This window comes from Tachysurus fulvidraco, chromosome 17 (assembly GCF_022655615.1).
Source record: "Tachysurus fulvidraco isolate hzauxx_2018 chromosome 17, HZAU_PFXX_2.0, whole genome shotgun sequence".
Lineage (NCBI taxonomy): Eukaryota > Metazoa > Chordata > Actinopteri > Siluriformes > Bagridae > Tachysurus > Tachysurus fulvidraco.
Genome location: NC_062534.1, coordinates 5,413,234 through 5,427,977, shown reverse-complemented (window position 1 = coordinate 5,427,977; position 14,744 = coordinate 5,413,234). Strand labels below are relative to the sequence as shown.

General features: G+C 41.1%; 2 protein-coding genes across 3 annotated transcripts in view; both read right to left on the bottom strand.

Moving 5' to 3' along the window:
• Positions 1 to 717: 717 nt before the first annotated feature.
• si:dkey-74k8.3 lies at positions 718 to 5,897 on the bottom strand. Its single transcript, XM_027154548.2, has 3 exons — positions 5,212 to 5,897; positions 3,101 to 3,203; positions 718 to 1,536 (listed from the first exon to the last, which is right to left on the bottom strand). Exons 1-3 carry the CDS (start codon positions 5,428 to 5,430, stop codon positions 1,175 to 1,177), a joined length of 684 nt encoding a protein of 227 aa, XP_027010349.1. The 5' UTR covers positions 5,431 to 5,897; the 3' UTR covers positions 718 to 1,174.
• Positions 5,898 to 7,039: 1,142 nt separating this feature from the next.
• The window catches only part of rnf20 (ring finger protein 20, E3 ubiquitin protein ligase), a 10,409-nt gene continuing 2,704 nt past the window's right edge, over positions 7,040 to 14,744 (bottom strand). Inside the window, exons 3-22 of one of the 2 annotated variants that reach the window (XM_027154744.2) lie at positions 14,026 to 14,094; positions 13,832 to 13,930; positions 13,059 to 13,206; positions 12,781 to 12,966; positions 12,300 to 12,415; positions 11,981 to 12,127; positions 11,820 to 11,894; positions 11,510 to 11,629; positions 11,165 to 11,344; positions 10,917 to 11,052; positions 10,679 to 10,800; positions 10,255 to 10,408; positions 9,836 to 10,109; positions 9,629 to 9,746; positions 9,388 to 9,537; positions 8,567 to 8,779; positions 8,356 to 8,481; positions 8,062 to 8,202; positions 7,809 to 7,913; positions 7,040 to 7,689 (exon numbers count right to left, since the gene is read on the bottom strand). In XM_027154744.2, the coding sequence (XP_027010545.1) occupies positions 7,513 to 7,689; positions 7,809 to 7,913; positions 8,062 to 8,202; positions 8,356 to 8,481; positions 8,567 to 8,779; positions 9,388 to 9,537; positions 9,629 to 9,746; positions 9,836 to 10,109; positions 10,255 to 10,408; positions 10,679 to 10,800; positions 10,917 to 11,052; positions 11,165 to 11,344; positions 11,510 to 11,629; positions 11,820 to 11,894; positions 11,981 to 12,127; positions 12,300 to 12,415; positions 12,781 to 12,966; positions 13,059 to 13,206; positions 13,832 to 13,930; positions 14,026 to 14,094 (2,856 nt within the window). In that variant the 3' untranslated portion in view covers positions 7,040 to 7,512. The remainder of the gene's footprint in view (positions 7,690 to 7,808; positions 7,914 to 8,061; positions 8,203 to 8,355; positions 8,482 to 8,566; positions 8,780 to 9,387; positions 9,538 to 9,628; positions 9,747 to 9,835; positions 10,110 to 10,254; positions 10,409 to 10,678; positions 10,801 to 10,916; positions 11,053 to 11,164; positions 11,345 to 11,509; positions 11,630 to 11,819; positions 11,895 to 11,980; positions 12,128 to 12,299; positions 12,416 to 12,780; positions 12,967 to 13,058; positions 13,207 to 13,831; positions 13,931 to 14,025; positions 14,095 to 14,744) is intronic. The other variant, XM_027154745.2, reaches the window with a different exon arrangement.

The window sequence follows — 14,744 nt, the reverse complement described above, 5'->3', positions numbered from 1 at the left end:
GCAGGTTTATATTAACTCACTTGCTGTGATATACGTACATTATAAATTCTTCAGTAAGAACCTTCACTTAAAAATATTGCAGAAGATCTACAAAAAAGTCTGTGAGGAAAAGTTTACTGTTGAAAGAAGTCTCCAGTATCATTACTGGTTAACAGGAAGAGGAAAAGCTCTAATGTTTTTTGACATGAGAAGCTTCATGACAGACAATGTTGTGGTTTGTCTGTAATAAGCTGCATTCTTGTTTTCTTCATTTCAAGAGCAAAAGAAAAAGGCTGGTACAAGGATGACAGTTTTTGATTGCTGCAACGAACGTCACAGAAAGTAACGCAAATTAAACTGAACTGGCCTCCACTTCATATTACATCACACTGTTGTTGAGTGGGGCTCACACCTCCAGGGTTGGGGGTTCGATTCCCGCCTCCGCCTTGTGTGTGTGGAGTTTGCATGTTCTCCCCGTGCCTTGGGGGTTTCCTCCGGGTACTCCGGTTTCCTCCCCCGGTCCAAAGACATGCATGGTAGGTTGATTGGCATCTCTGGAAAATTGTCCGTAGTGTGTGTGTGAGTGAATGAGAGTGTGTGTGTGTGCCCTGCGATGGGTTGGCACTCCGTCCTGCCTTGATGCCCGATGATGCCTGAGATAGGCACAAGCTCCCCGTGACCCATGTAGTTCGGATAAGCGGTAGAAAATGAATGAATGATTATTTTCCTATAACAGCATGTACTAAAATTATTTATTCTCAGTTTATTTTGGGGTTTTTTCCATTCCATAATAATCCCAATGACACAATAACAAATACTTTACGATGACATCACAGCTTCTTTCAGATCTATGCTTAAAGTAGAAATCATGTTGTCTTTCTACCGAGCTGAAAAACCTTAGTTTTTCGTGATTGCACACCGCATTACACAATCCAGTGTAGACACTTATAAATGCAAACCTGTGAAGAGTTTGTGAGTTTGTAAATTTTAGTTAAGGAAGCACCTTTAAAATACATGAACAAAAAACATTTTCAGTTGTTGACAAAACCAAGCAGAAAATTACATAGATTTTAAAAAGTAACCCCAGAAATCTATTTATTCTTGTATATTATCTTATAATGTCTATTTAGTTCTCTTCTCCTTTCTTCCATCGCTCTCCATCTCCTCTAAGCACATCCCTTTATTTAATTTCTCATCACTCTGTTTTTCTCTTCTCCATCGCTGCCACTCTGGCCTCCAGGTTCGTCAGTCGACTCTCCAGGCCGGTCTGGACTGTCCCGCTCTTCATCGTAGTGGCGACGCTCCACACAGCCGTGCACATCACTAGCAGGAACAAACGCGCAACCGTGGTGTCAGAGGAAGCTTTGGGATCACTGATGATCCGAACGAAGATCCACACGACCACGATGACCTTCAGCATCCAGAATCCCTGCCGTAACAACGTCACAGCTAAACGCAACACGGCGCACAGCAGCAAGTAGCTAATCACCGCCAGTAACAGCCACTTCGCTGCACCGGCTATGCCCGCAGGGGTGAAGTGAGGGATGGATATAGGATCTGGAGAATCCAAAAGAGTAGAAAAAACCTAAATCAAATATTTCATATCTCTGCTTTAAACTGGTTTTGAGATGATTATAGAATTTCTGCTGCTTACAAGATTCAAGGATTCAAGTACTCAAGAGGCGAATCATTTAGATTCCTGAATTATTGTTAAGATAAATACTAGATGATTGCAGATATCACACTTACTCCATTCTTACTGCTCTTAATTACCACAAATGTCATATTTTTACACAGAATTACATCTACTGATTTTATTATCATTTCCTTTTGGCTTATCTGTATTATCATGTTACATTCTAAATTTAAATGACATTTACATCTACAGCATTCTCCAGAGGTCTTTATACAGAGCGACATACAAAAGTGCTTTGACGTCTCTATTGATGAATGCATCCATCTGGTTAAATCTTTGGATGCTACTCATCTGTTCTGACTTCTGACCTTCCTATTTGTGTATTTTTATTGTGTATCTGTTGATTGTTCTGTTCTTTGTAACAACAAGTGACATGACATACAGCGTGACAGCATATACATGTGACCCATACTCAGAATTCTTTGTCTGCATTTAACCCATCCAAAGTGCACATACACACACTGCCGTGAACACACACACACCGTGAACACACACCCGGAGCAGTGAGCAGCCATTTTATGCTGCGGCAATCCCCGGGGAGCAGTTGGGGGTTCGGTGCCTTGCTCAAGGACACCTCAGTCGTGGTATTGCCGGCCTGAGACTCGAACCCACAACCTTACAGTTAGGAGTCAAACTCTCTAACCATTAGGCCACGACTTCTCCTAAGTCTTAGTGATGTACAGTGTACATAATTACGCAGAGTTCAGATATCTAAATAACTGTTGAAAAAAAAACGTGTATAAAATAAGAGCATTTTAATGTGAGAATCTTTATGGGTGTGTTTTGGAGATTTAGTTCACAATGTGTATGTATTTATCCCCAATGAGCAAGTCTGAGGTGACTCAGGCAGGAGGGGCAAGGAAAAACTCTAACCCTTAGATGGTAAAGGAAGAAACCTTGAGAGGAACCAGGCTCAAGGGGAACCCATCCTCATATGGGTGACACTGGAGGGTGTGATTATAAATATACAGTCAAACAAATGTTATATAGATGCAAAAGATCACATGGAGTTCACATCTCCTTTTTAGTATCGCATAATCTAAGTGTAGCTGGTAGATCTCTGGATGCCTCAGGAAAAAAAAGTATTTAAGTTTATCCAGTTTATTCGCCAGTATTAAGTGGACAGCATTCTCCTCTCTACATTCATGCTTTCTCTCTCACTTTCTTACAATGAGATTACATTAGTACTTTCTTACACAAGTATGTACTCTGAACCTTCCTGGGTGTGTGTGGACTGCATTTGATTCACATTCAGTGACGTGAACTGTATTCACTTATATACTGTATATATACGTGTGTGTGTGTGTGTGTGTGTGTGTGTGTGTGCGTGTCTGTCTGTGAATCGTTTCTTTCTACACAAGAAACCTTTGAATCCTTATCTTCAACCAAACGTTTTTATCTTATTGAACAAGCAAAACCACTCACCACCCATTCCAGTGGCACGCAGAATCTCAGCCACATAAACAGCGATGACGTTGAGGCCACCAGCAGCACCTTCTGCTACAAACTGCAGTACTATATCCAAGAACTACCAGAAACAGAAAAAAGTGGGAGTGTAAGTCAGCGAGCGCTTGTAGGAGGCGTCAGAAATCCTCTGAGATCAGATCTGACAGCATGGCGGAACAGAACTAGTGTGAATGAGAATGAAACGATCTTTATTTATTTACACAGATAACAGGAGCAGAGCTGCAGTACTTCAGTGATCATTAACCAGAACCCTGCTTTCCACATAATGAGCATTCAGAGGAGATGAGAAAAGCATCAGGGTTTGAATGTGTTGTGTAGATTATTAGAATCTAGATCCAATCAGGTTGTTTGATTGCTTAGTTTTGGACTGAAACTGCAAGGCTAATGTACACAGTACACAGATCACAACATCCTTCTACTTTCAGTATAAATTTGTGAATAAGGACTATCATGGCTGTTTCATTTTTTATTTTTTTTAATATTTAATGTTTCATTAAAAAATTATTATAGAATATTACCTCAAAGCTTATTGTTTAACCCTGAGCTCAAAATTGCCCTGTTTCCATGTTATAGATTTCCTCCAGGTTCTCTGGTTTCCTCCATTCTCCAAAAAAATATGGTGGTACTGACTGAGAATTGTCAATTAAATCCAAATATACATGCTTATACTTTTTTGTCATTTTATTAGGTACACCCTAACTCATCTTTCCAGGCTAGTCTCTTCCTTTCATCCATAGACCAATAACAGCACTGCACCTGTGCATACATAGTAGGCATAAAGGAGTTATAAAGGCCTCAGTGTCACTACAGGATTGCATATACAGCTAATAGTATATAAATTGCTGGGTTTGAAAGTAAAAGTGGACAATCTCTGTACACAGAAGTCGATGAGCTATACTCTGTAACTGTACATCTGCAGAAAGTGAGTGTCTCATAAGAAGGCCACGAAGGCTAATACACAGTGTTTAAATCCGTCAGCAATGCTATTGATACATGTGATACATGGATTCTTGTAGATACAATGCAGGTGAACTTGCTAAACCAGCAGCACACGGTCACTGTGTTTAAAGTGTATTAAACCTGAACAGAAAGCAATAAGCTGTCTAAGAAAGATCCTTGTGTGCAGACATGATACAATGATAGCTTCACATTCATATCACAAACAAGCACTTGGCAACACACACACACATTTTAGTGCTCCTACTACAAGGTCAGCTGATTGCATACTACACAATAAGGACACAGTGCACAAAAGCCACCAGATGTTTTAACATGTTTAACCTCATACTGATTAGTTACATTGTTGTTTTTTTTCCATAGACAAGGATTGTGGCACAAAAGGAAGACCAGGACACTTGATATCGCAATAAATTACAATACATTTATTATCAGTGCAACTATAGTTCTACAATAAATCTACCATGCCAATGTCATTGCTTTGCACCACCTAAATATCATGGTACCAGTGGTGGAAACATTGCAGCCTGTCATTAGCAAAGTTATTAAATTTATCTTGGGCAGTGGTGGCTCAACTGGTTAAGGCTCTGGGTTGTTGATTGGAGGATCTGGGCTCAAGGCCCAGCACAGCCAAGCTGCCACTGCTGGGCCCTTGAGCAAGGCCCTCAACCCAGCCTGCTCCAGGGGTGCTGTATCATAGCTGCCCCTGCACTCTGACCCCAACCTCCTCAGTTGGGGTATGTGAAGAAAGGAATTCCACTGTGCTGTAATGTATACTGTATGTGGCGATAATAAAGGCTTCTATGCCCCTCTCTATAAGAGACGTGGATTTGATGTCACTTGGTAAACCAAAGTCATGAGACATTGTTCAGTCACATGTTCCTGAAAAGGAAATCTAAGTTGAAGGGACATTTTCTTTTGGTTTTTTCCTAGTCGGAACTCGGGTTACACCCTTAAGTCAAATGCAGCTTTTGCTTTCAATGAGAGTTGGCAAAAGACTAATAAATGGAAAGAAAGAAAGAAAGAAAGAAAGAAAGAAAGAAAGAATGAAATATGAAAGAATGAAAAGATATATTATAATCTTACCCATTTCAAGAATAAAATGTACTTACAGTCAAACATTTTGTGGTTGTGTGGGCTCCGATTATCGAGTCCACATGGCGGCGTAGAATCTCCACCACATCCGTCAGTCTGTAGCAGAATCTGTCTGTGTCCTGTCCTGGCAGCTTTCCCCCTTCACACTTCACTGTCAGCCCTGTGAGCACGATCAGCCCAACACCAAGCAACTTCAGCCAGACTGCCCTCTCAGTTTGACCCGCACAGGAAATCATCTTTAAACAAAGTCTCTTGTACAAACAGAACCAAACAATAAAAGCGACTGAAACTCGACTTCCGAAATAGCAAGACTCTGTAACGTCATCTAACCGCAAACCCGACCGTCAGGCTTCAAGTGTCATAAATCAGCACTTCCAAAATAAATCCAGATGACAAGGGAGACGATCTATTTCAGAGATGCAGAATGCATGTAGGAGCGTGTTCAGGTTTCACTGAAAAAAATAAAACAGCAGAAAATCGTATCGTATTCCGATGCGTCCATGCTAATCAGCTGGCATTGCATTATTTTTACTGTTTTTAAAGTGTTGCAATTAAAGATCGATACAGAAAGCCTCACAGCAAATTATAGGCAAAATGCAACTTTTTCTTTTGTTATATGAACAGAAACAAAAAACAGGATAGAAAAATATGCATTCAAGTCTTAGTGGCTTAGTGAATTCTAGTTGTGCTTCTCTCACCTTTTGGCAAGTGTGCACGTAATGCAGGTTAAACCCGTTTACTTTCCAGTGGGAGGGAGTGATGAGGACAAGAGAGGGACAAGAGAGCAAGGAGAAAAACACACTCTAATTTAAAGCATGGTTTTCCTGAACTGCTGCTTGTAACAGCTTGTGACAATAATTTACCTCACCATGTCCCAAATCCATCTACATCTGATGTCTCCCAGGGGAGGGAGAGAGAGAGAGAGAGAGAGAGACACAAGCTCAACAGAACAGTAAGGCATCGGATTCTCAATCTTTGGATGCCGTCTGAGATGTGGATGGTGTCTTGGCTTATACTAGATGAGAGAGAAACTGTATGATAACAACAGCTGAACAAGAACTATACTATAGGGCCAGAAAAACGTGGACACCCGACATCACATTTATGTGTTTGGTCAGCATAAAAACCTCCAAAGGTAGATTTGCAAATGCCCACAACCCTGGTACAAGATCTAGTGAAAAGCCTTTTTCTAAATCTGGAAGAGAATGTGCAGAATTCTGGTTGGGATTGTCAGGTATCTACAAACCCTTGGACATATGTGTCAGAAGATGAAGTGGTGGATTCAACTGTGAAAGCTGGACCACAGCAAATAAATGAATGGCAAGAAAAGCAGGAGCATTTGGACATAGAGCAGTCACTTGTGCGTGTGCACAAGCAAACGTGAATAAGGAGGTCTACGGTTTGAGAGGAGTATAATTCTTTAGCATATCATTGTGTGTTTCTTTCAGATTTTTCCTCCCATCTCCCAAAAATATGTGTTTAGGCTGATTGGCCTCTAAATTACAGATGGGTGTGTGTAGTACGCTTTAATAGACTGGTATCTCATCTCAAACTTATTGTTCCTGAGATAGACCTCAGATCCCCCAGGAGAGAGAGGGGAGAGAGAGAGAGAGTCAGAGAGAGGGAGAGAGAGAGGGAGGGAGAGAGAGTTAGTCAGAGAGTGAGAGTCAGAGAAAGAGAGAGAGTCAGAGAGAGAAAGAGTTCAGAGAGAATAAGAGTCAGAGAGAGAGAGAGAGAGAGAGAGAGAGAGAGAGAGAGAGAGAATTAGACCCTTGAAAGAAATGAAGGATAAACGTATGAAGTACATACTGTATTAAATGAAAGAATAACCCAATGAATCATATGCACAGTTGAACAGCAATTTAATGAATTGCAAATGATCAGCCATCATAACTAGGCAGTTTTCAAAATAAAAAAAAAAGTACAAAAAACAACACCAATTATCAGTCTAGAAGACTGCAGATCATCAGGCAGTTCTTTCTCAAAGGACGTCTCTAGCTTATCACTGATGTCATTATTGTGGTGGAGCAAATTCGACTGAAGTGGAATGGAGAGCAAGCTTCCAGAATACAAGCAGCAGCTCGGGTCCGAGCTGATCGGTCGTGACAGGTGAGAGATACCATGCCAGGTCTGTCCTTTTTAAACTTAAATAGCTGGCTTCAGAGTCAACTGCTAACCAAGGAAATATGGAGGAATGTGGAGTTTCAGCTGATGGTGGCTGGAGTTAACAGACAACAGAGCACTTCACAGCAAATCCATCTACATCTAACGATCAGCTCGGATAAGTCGCGGGCACGACGGACCATTCGGTCGCCAGCCTATCCGATGTAGATTCGGTGAAAATCGTTGGCACCAAAGGCAGCGTTGCACTTTGGGCACTTCCTCTGACGTGTATCGTAACGCGTCTTCACGCACTCGAAGCAGAATACATGGAAGCACTTTGTCAGCACGGCATCCTTTACACGAGAGTTGCAGCATGGACATGTCAACCGGGCCTGCAAGGACAAGACACGTTCGTTATCTCTCGTTAGCTGTAGCCGTGCTAAAGAAGCGCAGCTCCGGTCACAACAGCTGCAATTCAATCCAACTAAACATTTCCACTCCTATTCCTTACCTTGTATTCGTTAATTTCCGCATTAAGTATCTCATCACCATTGCGGGTGCTCTCAGCAGGTTTCTTGACGTTCTCAATCTTCCTGCGCAATTTAGATATGTCCTCCTAATGAAACAAAAATAACCGCATCCATTAATAACAAGCATCCATTTATATTACTATGACTGACTTTGGTCTATTGCAGTAGATCGATGATTATGACATCGCTGCCTAGTTCTAAATGGCTGTTAAACCAATGCATGTGTATGTGTACCTGTGCACGGCGAGCATTGAAGGACTCTTTCTCTCTGGAGATGCTGTTCTCGATCACCTCCTCACGAACATCTTTCAGTCTCTGCTGCACTTCTTCCAGCTGAGAACGCATCTCCTCCGATAGCAGTGCAGACTCTTGGGCCTGGGTACACAAGCATTTACATGATGTTTATCTTAAAACTGTGTACATCATTTATGTTGGTGTTTTTGTGTAATAGAAAAATGTTAAACACAAAAAAGGTCTGCATAACGCTCTTGTGCAGTCTCTCTCTCACACACACAGTGATGATTGTACCTTTCGTTTGTTCATGTCCAGGGCTTGTGTGCGCAGAGACAGCTCTCTCTCTGCAGCACTAATAGTACCCTGCAGGAGGCGCTCTTTCTCTTCCAGTTTCCTCACAACCTGCAGCTGAGCGTCCACCTGAGAGGCAGAGTGAGATCTTCATTAATAAAACCCATTATGTCATCATCAGCGGAAACCCGGTACTGTTCCCAGATTCACTCACCTGTGTTTTCAGTGTGAGCAACTGATCAGCCAGCTCTTCTTTTTCTTCTTTCAGAAGCTTGTGAATCTGGTTGGATTTAATGCGCTCGCTCATTAGCTTGAAGTTAGCATCGTCCTTCTCACGGAGCTGCTGCATCAAGCGAATGTTCTGTTCCTGCATGTCCTCAAAGGCCTGTCCGGTGACGTCCATCTCACTCAGCAACGCGTCCTCCTCCTGAGCAAAACACACATTACACCAGCTGTTATTAACAGTGCTAATCACAATCAGTATATCATTTTCATTGTAGGTTTATTTTAACAGTAAGAGACAGAATAACAACAACAACAAAAAATCCTTAAAAAAAAAAAAAAAAACACTTCAAAAAAGCTATTTATTATAATATATTTATTATTATTATTACTATTATTATTATCATATAATTATCTTATTTATTATTATAATTATTATGTTATTATTATTAAAAGATTTGCATTTAAATGAGTGAAATTAATATTTTACCTCTTCGCAAAACGTGACTAAGTCAAAACCCTTGTTGGGTCACAGAGGTCAGACATTTCTTACAGGTTTTGCACACGGCTCAGGATTTTCCCATTACAATTACAGACTGATCATTTCTTTGTCAGTGGACAAACATACAAAAATCAGCAAAGGAACAAAAACATTATCCCCTCACTGTATTTTTCCTGCCATGATTTGGATCATTGACCAATTGTCTAATGGAAATCTTTAACACATTTCTTTAGATCATTTAACTGTTAATTACACACAGTGCTTGGATTCTGTTACTGTACATCTGCACTTGACGATTATTACCCACACACCTGCTTGGCAAGGGAGAGTTTCTTGTTGAGGACGTCGATCTGTTCCTCTACTAAGCGGATCTTTCTTAAAGCTTCCTCGTCAGCCATCTTCTTCCCTTCCCTCCTCTCCCGCTCCTCCAGATCCCGCAGGCGTTGACGTAGTTCCTCTGCCTGACACATACGCGCACACGTAATCTCCAGTTACAACCTACGATAATAAATCTATAGGGATTTGTGTCTGTGAGAGATTTTCTGGGTGTACCTCAGATTTCAGCTTTTTCTCTGCAGCCATCAGTTGCACTTTGTCCCTCTGTTCTTTTGGGGCAGAGCGATACATGTCCAGTAAGAGTTTCATCTCTCTCTGAGACTCCTGGGCCTTCCTACATAGTTTAACAAGTAAACACCACCAAACTGGATTTAGAATCGCAGTCGCATTTTAGCAGTCAATAAGCTTATCAGAGCAACTTACTTGAGATCCACTCGGACAATTTTCAGTTGCTCCACTTCTTTTCTCTTTGGCCCTCCGATCGCAGCGCAGCGTTCATTCGGTGTGTCGTCTGATTGACTGCTACTAGTACCCGCTTTCTCCTTTTCCTCCTTTACGCTCACACGAGTTACCCTGTCTCTGTCTTTCTGATCTTTCTCTTTCTTCTCATCCTTCTCTTTTTCCTTGTCTTTCTCCTTCTCTTCTTCTTTCACTGTGCTTTCAGATTCACTTCCTGGCTCAGTCTTAACCGACACTCCTGGAATAAAAAAAAAAGACAGAAATTAACCCCAATAGTGACAAATCCATCAAAAGTCATTTCTTATCTCTAAGGATCAGTTATGAATTTTAATTACACACTTTTTTCTGTATGGCAAATGACAATTACAATAAAAACGCATTACCAGTGGTAGAGGGGGTTGCTGAATCGTTATCTGACCCTGATTTCATCGAGATGTCAGACGTGGCGGACGTTAACACAGACGCAGGTTCTTCTTTTATTTCCATCTCTGTGCTTGATTGTGATTGTACGGCCGGGTTACCCTTTGCGGCACGTAGCTATGACAAACAAAGACCTGAATGTGATATTCACATTTCTTTATAATACAAGTACATGATTGTTGAGGGTTTCTCACAGATTAAAGGACTAGGTATGTTGGGTATCAAGTAGAGGTTCTGAATAAGACCAAACCCAAGTCTTCGGGTGCTTTTTTAATTTGCTGCCTCTATTACGCTTTTGTTTAATTTCACCTTTTATTAATCCTTACTATTGGGTGAAATATGTGTGAGAAAACACTATGCTTTCTCCTGACTGCAGATTTCTCTAACCTGGTTCAGCTCTTGCTGGGCCTCTCGAAGTCTGAGCTTGAATTTGACCACCTCTCCCTTCATCTGCTGGTTATGTGTCTGTAACGTGCTGATAAGGTGGCGCATCTCACGATTTATTGGGCCTTGTGGAGAAAGAAAAACACAAAGAGAATAATAAACCCTTACAAAAACACCTTTTTTTTTCATGGCATGCCAGATAAATGTCATGCCAAGCCTTGTGACATGAAACGAGTGGTACCTGCTTGTTCGTTGGCAGCGAGCGTTTGCTCAAACTCAATCCTCAGCATCTCGTACTCCTTGCGGACCTGAGCCAGCGTGTCCTCCAGCTGAATCACTTCGGTACGGACTTTGCGCTGCAGAGAAACTTCATCATTCTGACGAGCACACACACAAAATGTAGATAAAAATGTTAGCATTAAGCCTCCGCTGAACCCATGACAGGCATTAATAATCCCATAAATCTTCCTCAGAGCACACCGCCAATACCTCCATGTGGTCGAGCTGGCGAAGACGAGCAGCTCTGGTAGTGTTCAGCCGAGCTCTGGTCTCATCCAGCTGGGCCTTCAGTACTAGAGATTCGTTATAAAGCACAGAGAACTGAGACTGTAGACACCGATACTCTGCTGTCTCTCTCACCACCCCCTCCGCCCTGCACGTGAGCTCCATCTGAGAGAAACAAACATACACACAACCATCAAGAAAAGCACGGTGGAAAAGTTCCACTATCCCAGTAACACTGTCACGGATAACTGCGACACACACTTCACACACTATTTTGTCCCTGAAAAAAAGGCTCCTGTGTTTATCTGCTGTGACCGAACCCATGTTTACCTTCATGTTGTTGTTCTCCTGGACAACTGTCTGCAGGTCCTGCTGTAGTTTCTGCAGCTCGCTAAGTCGGTTCTCTGCTAAGTCCCTGTTCTCCTCCAGCTCACTGTTCATCTCCTCAAACTTGAGCAAGAAGGAGACAAATCAAAGCCACGTTAAAGACTAATAATAATTAGCACTACTTACAGATCATCCTAAAGATTAACACAGTTTCCAGGTTGTAACACAACCAAAAAATGCCTTGGGCATAATTAAATAAGTGGCAAATAAATAGACAAAATGAATTAAAATAAGATCAAATAAAATAAGGTACCTTTATCTTGTTGATGGTGATGGTCCCACACACACTACTGGCCTCACCACATACTTTATAGCCTTTACTATTTAGCTGATTAAAAAAAAAAAAACACACACACATACGTCAGCAACATGGTACATACAACACACTTAATCCCCAGATAGACACACACTCACCCTCTCAAGCACCTCCCCTAGATGTGTGTTGAGACGGTTTTCCCTGCGACGGATCTTCTCTGTGTCCCACTGCAGTTCCTCTATCGACACCTGCAGTTCGCTTATTCTGTTATCGGCACGACTAGCAGCACGTGCCAGGGATCGAGACTGAAACGTATCCACACATGCAGATGAGCAAAATCGTACCTTTTATTTATCATGAACGTGTCAAATCAAAAGATTAAAAACAGGCTCTGTAGTAAAATTAAATGTTTTTAATGCTGAATCAGGAAAGGACTAACACGAGCGCCAGAAATTTCTAGCTCGTTAAAATGCTCACCTCACTGGTCATATGACTATGTTTTAGTTTGAGGTCATCTGTCAGCTGACGGAGACGTTCGTTCTCGTTGGCCAGTAAGGTGTTGAGGCGAGCAGCGATTTCCAAGAGTTTACCATCTGTAGTTTTCAAGAACGCACAAGTAAATGTTTAGTTGTCGCCATAAACACACACACAGTCAGAAGGAGTATAGTTGTCAACATAAACACACACACAGTCAGAAGGAATGTAGTTGTCGCCATAAACACACACACAGTCAGAAGGAGTATAGTTGTCGCCATAAACACACACACAGTCAGAAGGAATGTAGTTGTCACTATAAACACACACACAGTCAGAAGGAATGTAGTTGTCACTATAAACACACACACAGTCAGAAGGAGTGTAGTTGTCACCATAAACACACACACAGTCACTTTTATAAATACATTACAGACCGTTGTACGGTACACTAATATGAGCAATCCTACAATTCCCCTCTCACCTGAGTCAGCACTAAGGTCCTTCTTAAGTTGATCTACGGTGATCTTTAAGCTCTCACAGATCTCGATCACACAACTGGCCTGTTTACAGCTGGACTCCACCCTCTCCTTTAGCTCTGCCTCCATTTCCTCACTGCTACTACTGGCCAACATGGCAAGAAACGAGCTGGTTCCCTCTCCTTGTGGACCTGAAAGATTAAAGTTACACGTTTACAACGTGGCCCGTGTCCAACGATGCCGGTATCATGAATACCAGTGAACATTTTGGAGCATCACTTACCTCTGTCCTTTGCTCTCTCCTGATTAGAATCTCCATCCGGCTCTGGTGTCCCTGGCTTTAGGCTCCGCCCCTCACCAGGTTGGCTGTCCACTGGCTGACTTCCTGACTGGTCGTAGCGGCGAGCGATCAACCTCATGTTTTCGTCAATCTACAAGCAGACGTGTGAGAAAGATGAATGGGGTCCAAAGTAACAAACATGATATTTTATGTAATGAGCCTAAAACAATAATGGCAATAAAATAAATGTCCAAAAAGAAACAAAAACATAAAACAGACTCCATTGGGTTTTTTTTAACCCGGGCTGCATGTGCAACAATTATACAAATATATCTGAAAGTATAATGTTCCTATTTAATTGTATTTTCATTAAGGAGCTTTATAGCAAAGCCTAAACCATTTTGCATGATCTTTGTCAGAGTTATATCTCTCTCAGTTATATATGCCTTAGTATGAGCACCACTACAAGATCTACACAACATTAACCGGCATTGAATATGTAAGCATTCAAGCATATAAAGATGTCATGTATGCTGTGCAAATTGATCTATTTTTGTCCTGGATTATTATTATTCCTCAGGAACACAGGTTCGTCCTAAATTTCAGAATCTTTCCAAATGTCTTCAAAAATTCAGGGCAGCAGATCATCGTTCTTTCATACAATATGTCAGTTCGCTTGGCAAGTCAAGACTCATGCATATGGAACAAGGAGACGCTCGTCAACTGAATAAAAGCCAAGGTATAAAGTTCTATTTGCAGCCTGCAGGTGAACTTACCTGGTTCCAGTATCTGTTAAGGATGAGTAAGCTAGCATCATCGGTAGCCTGGCGAGTCTCAAGCCTTTCCACTCGTTCCCTCAATTCATCTTCTATAACCTAAAAACAGAAAGACAGAATACACATGACTAACTGATCTAGGATCACGTTAAAAGTGATCACATTTTTGCGTATTACCGTATGGATACACGTACCTGTCTTTGGTCCAAGGCCTCTCCCAACTTTCTGTTTTTCATCTGCAGTGCTTTAATATCCTGCTCCTCCTGTAAACACACACATAACCAATGACATAATAGCTAAATCATTTATGATTGAACCCCAAAAAATGCAAAGCTTTTAATATAGCTAAAGATCAAACTAGTTCACAGATGGTAACAAAGGAAAGGTAGATGTTTGCTCCAGGCTAATAATGTAGACAACATGATATATGTACGTCTCATCCAAAATCCTTTGCATGTGCACGTCTGAAATATTTAGCTCTTAAGTAGTTTAACACAGATTCAAAATATAATGTAATGTAATGTTCCATGGAGCACTTTTACTTCTACACTTTTACTGTAAAATACACTAAGAAACTTGGGAATTATAAGACATTCCGTTGACATAAAGCTTAAATCAATTTAAAGCAGGCCCAATGTCTCATTTTTTTATATTCACAATAAATTCAGTATCACATACATTTCGTTCGTAACATCTCGTTAATGCTTATTATTCCAGAGTCATGTTACTCTTTATATATAAAATAACAGTATAATATAAAATAACTGTAACAGTATATATAGCAGACAAGTGAAACGGCACTGAAATAGACATACATAGCCATCATGAATCATCTATAGCTTACAATCAAGCTCAGGAGTTTAAACCATCACACCACACATTGCTAGACAGAAATACATATTACGTTCCGTGG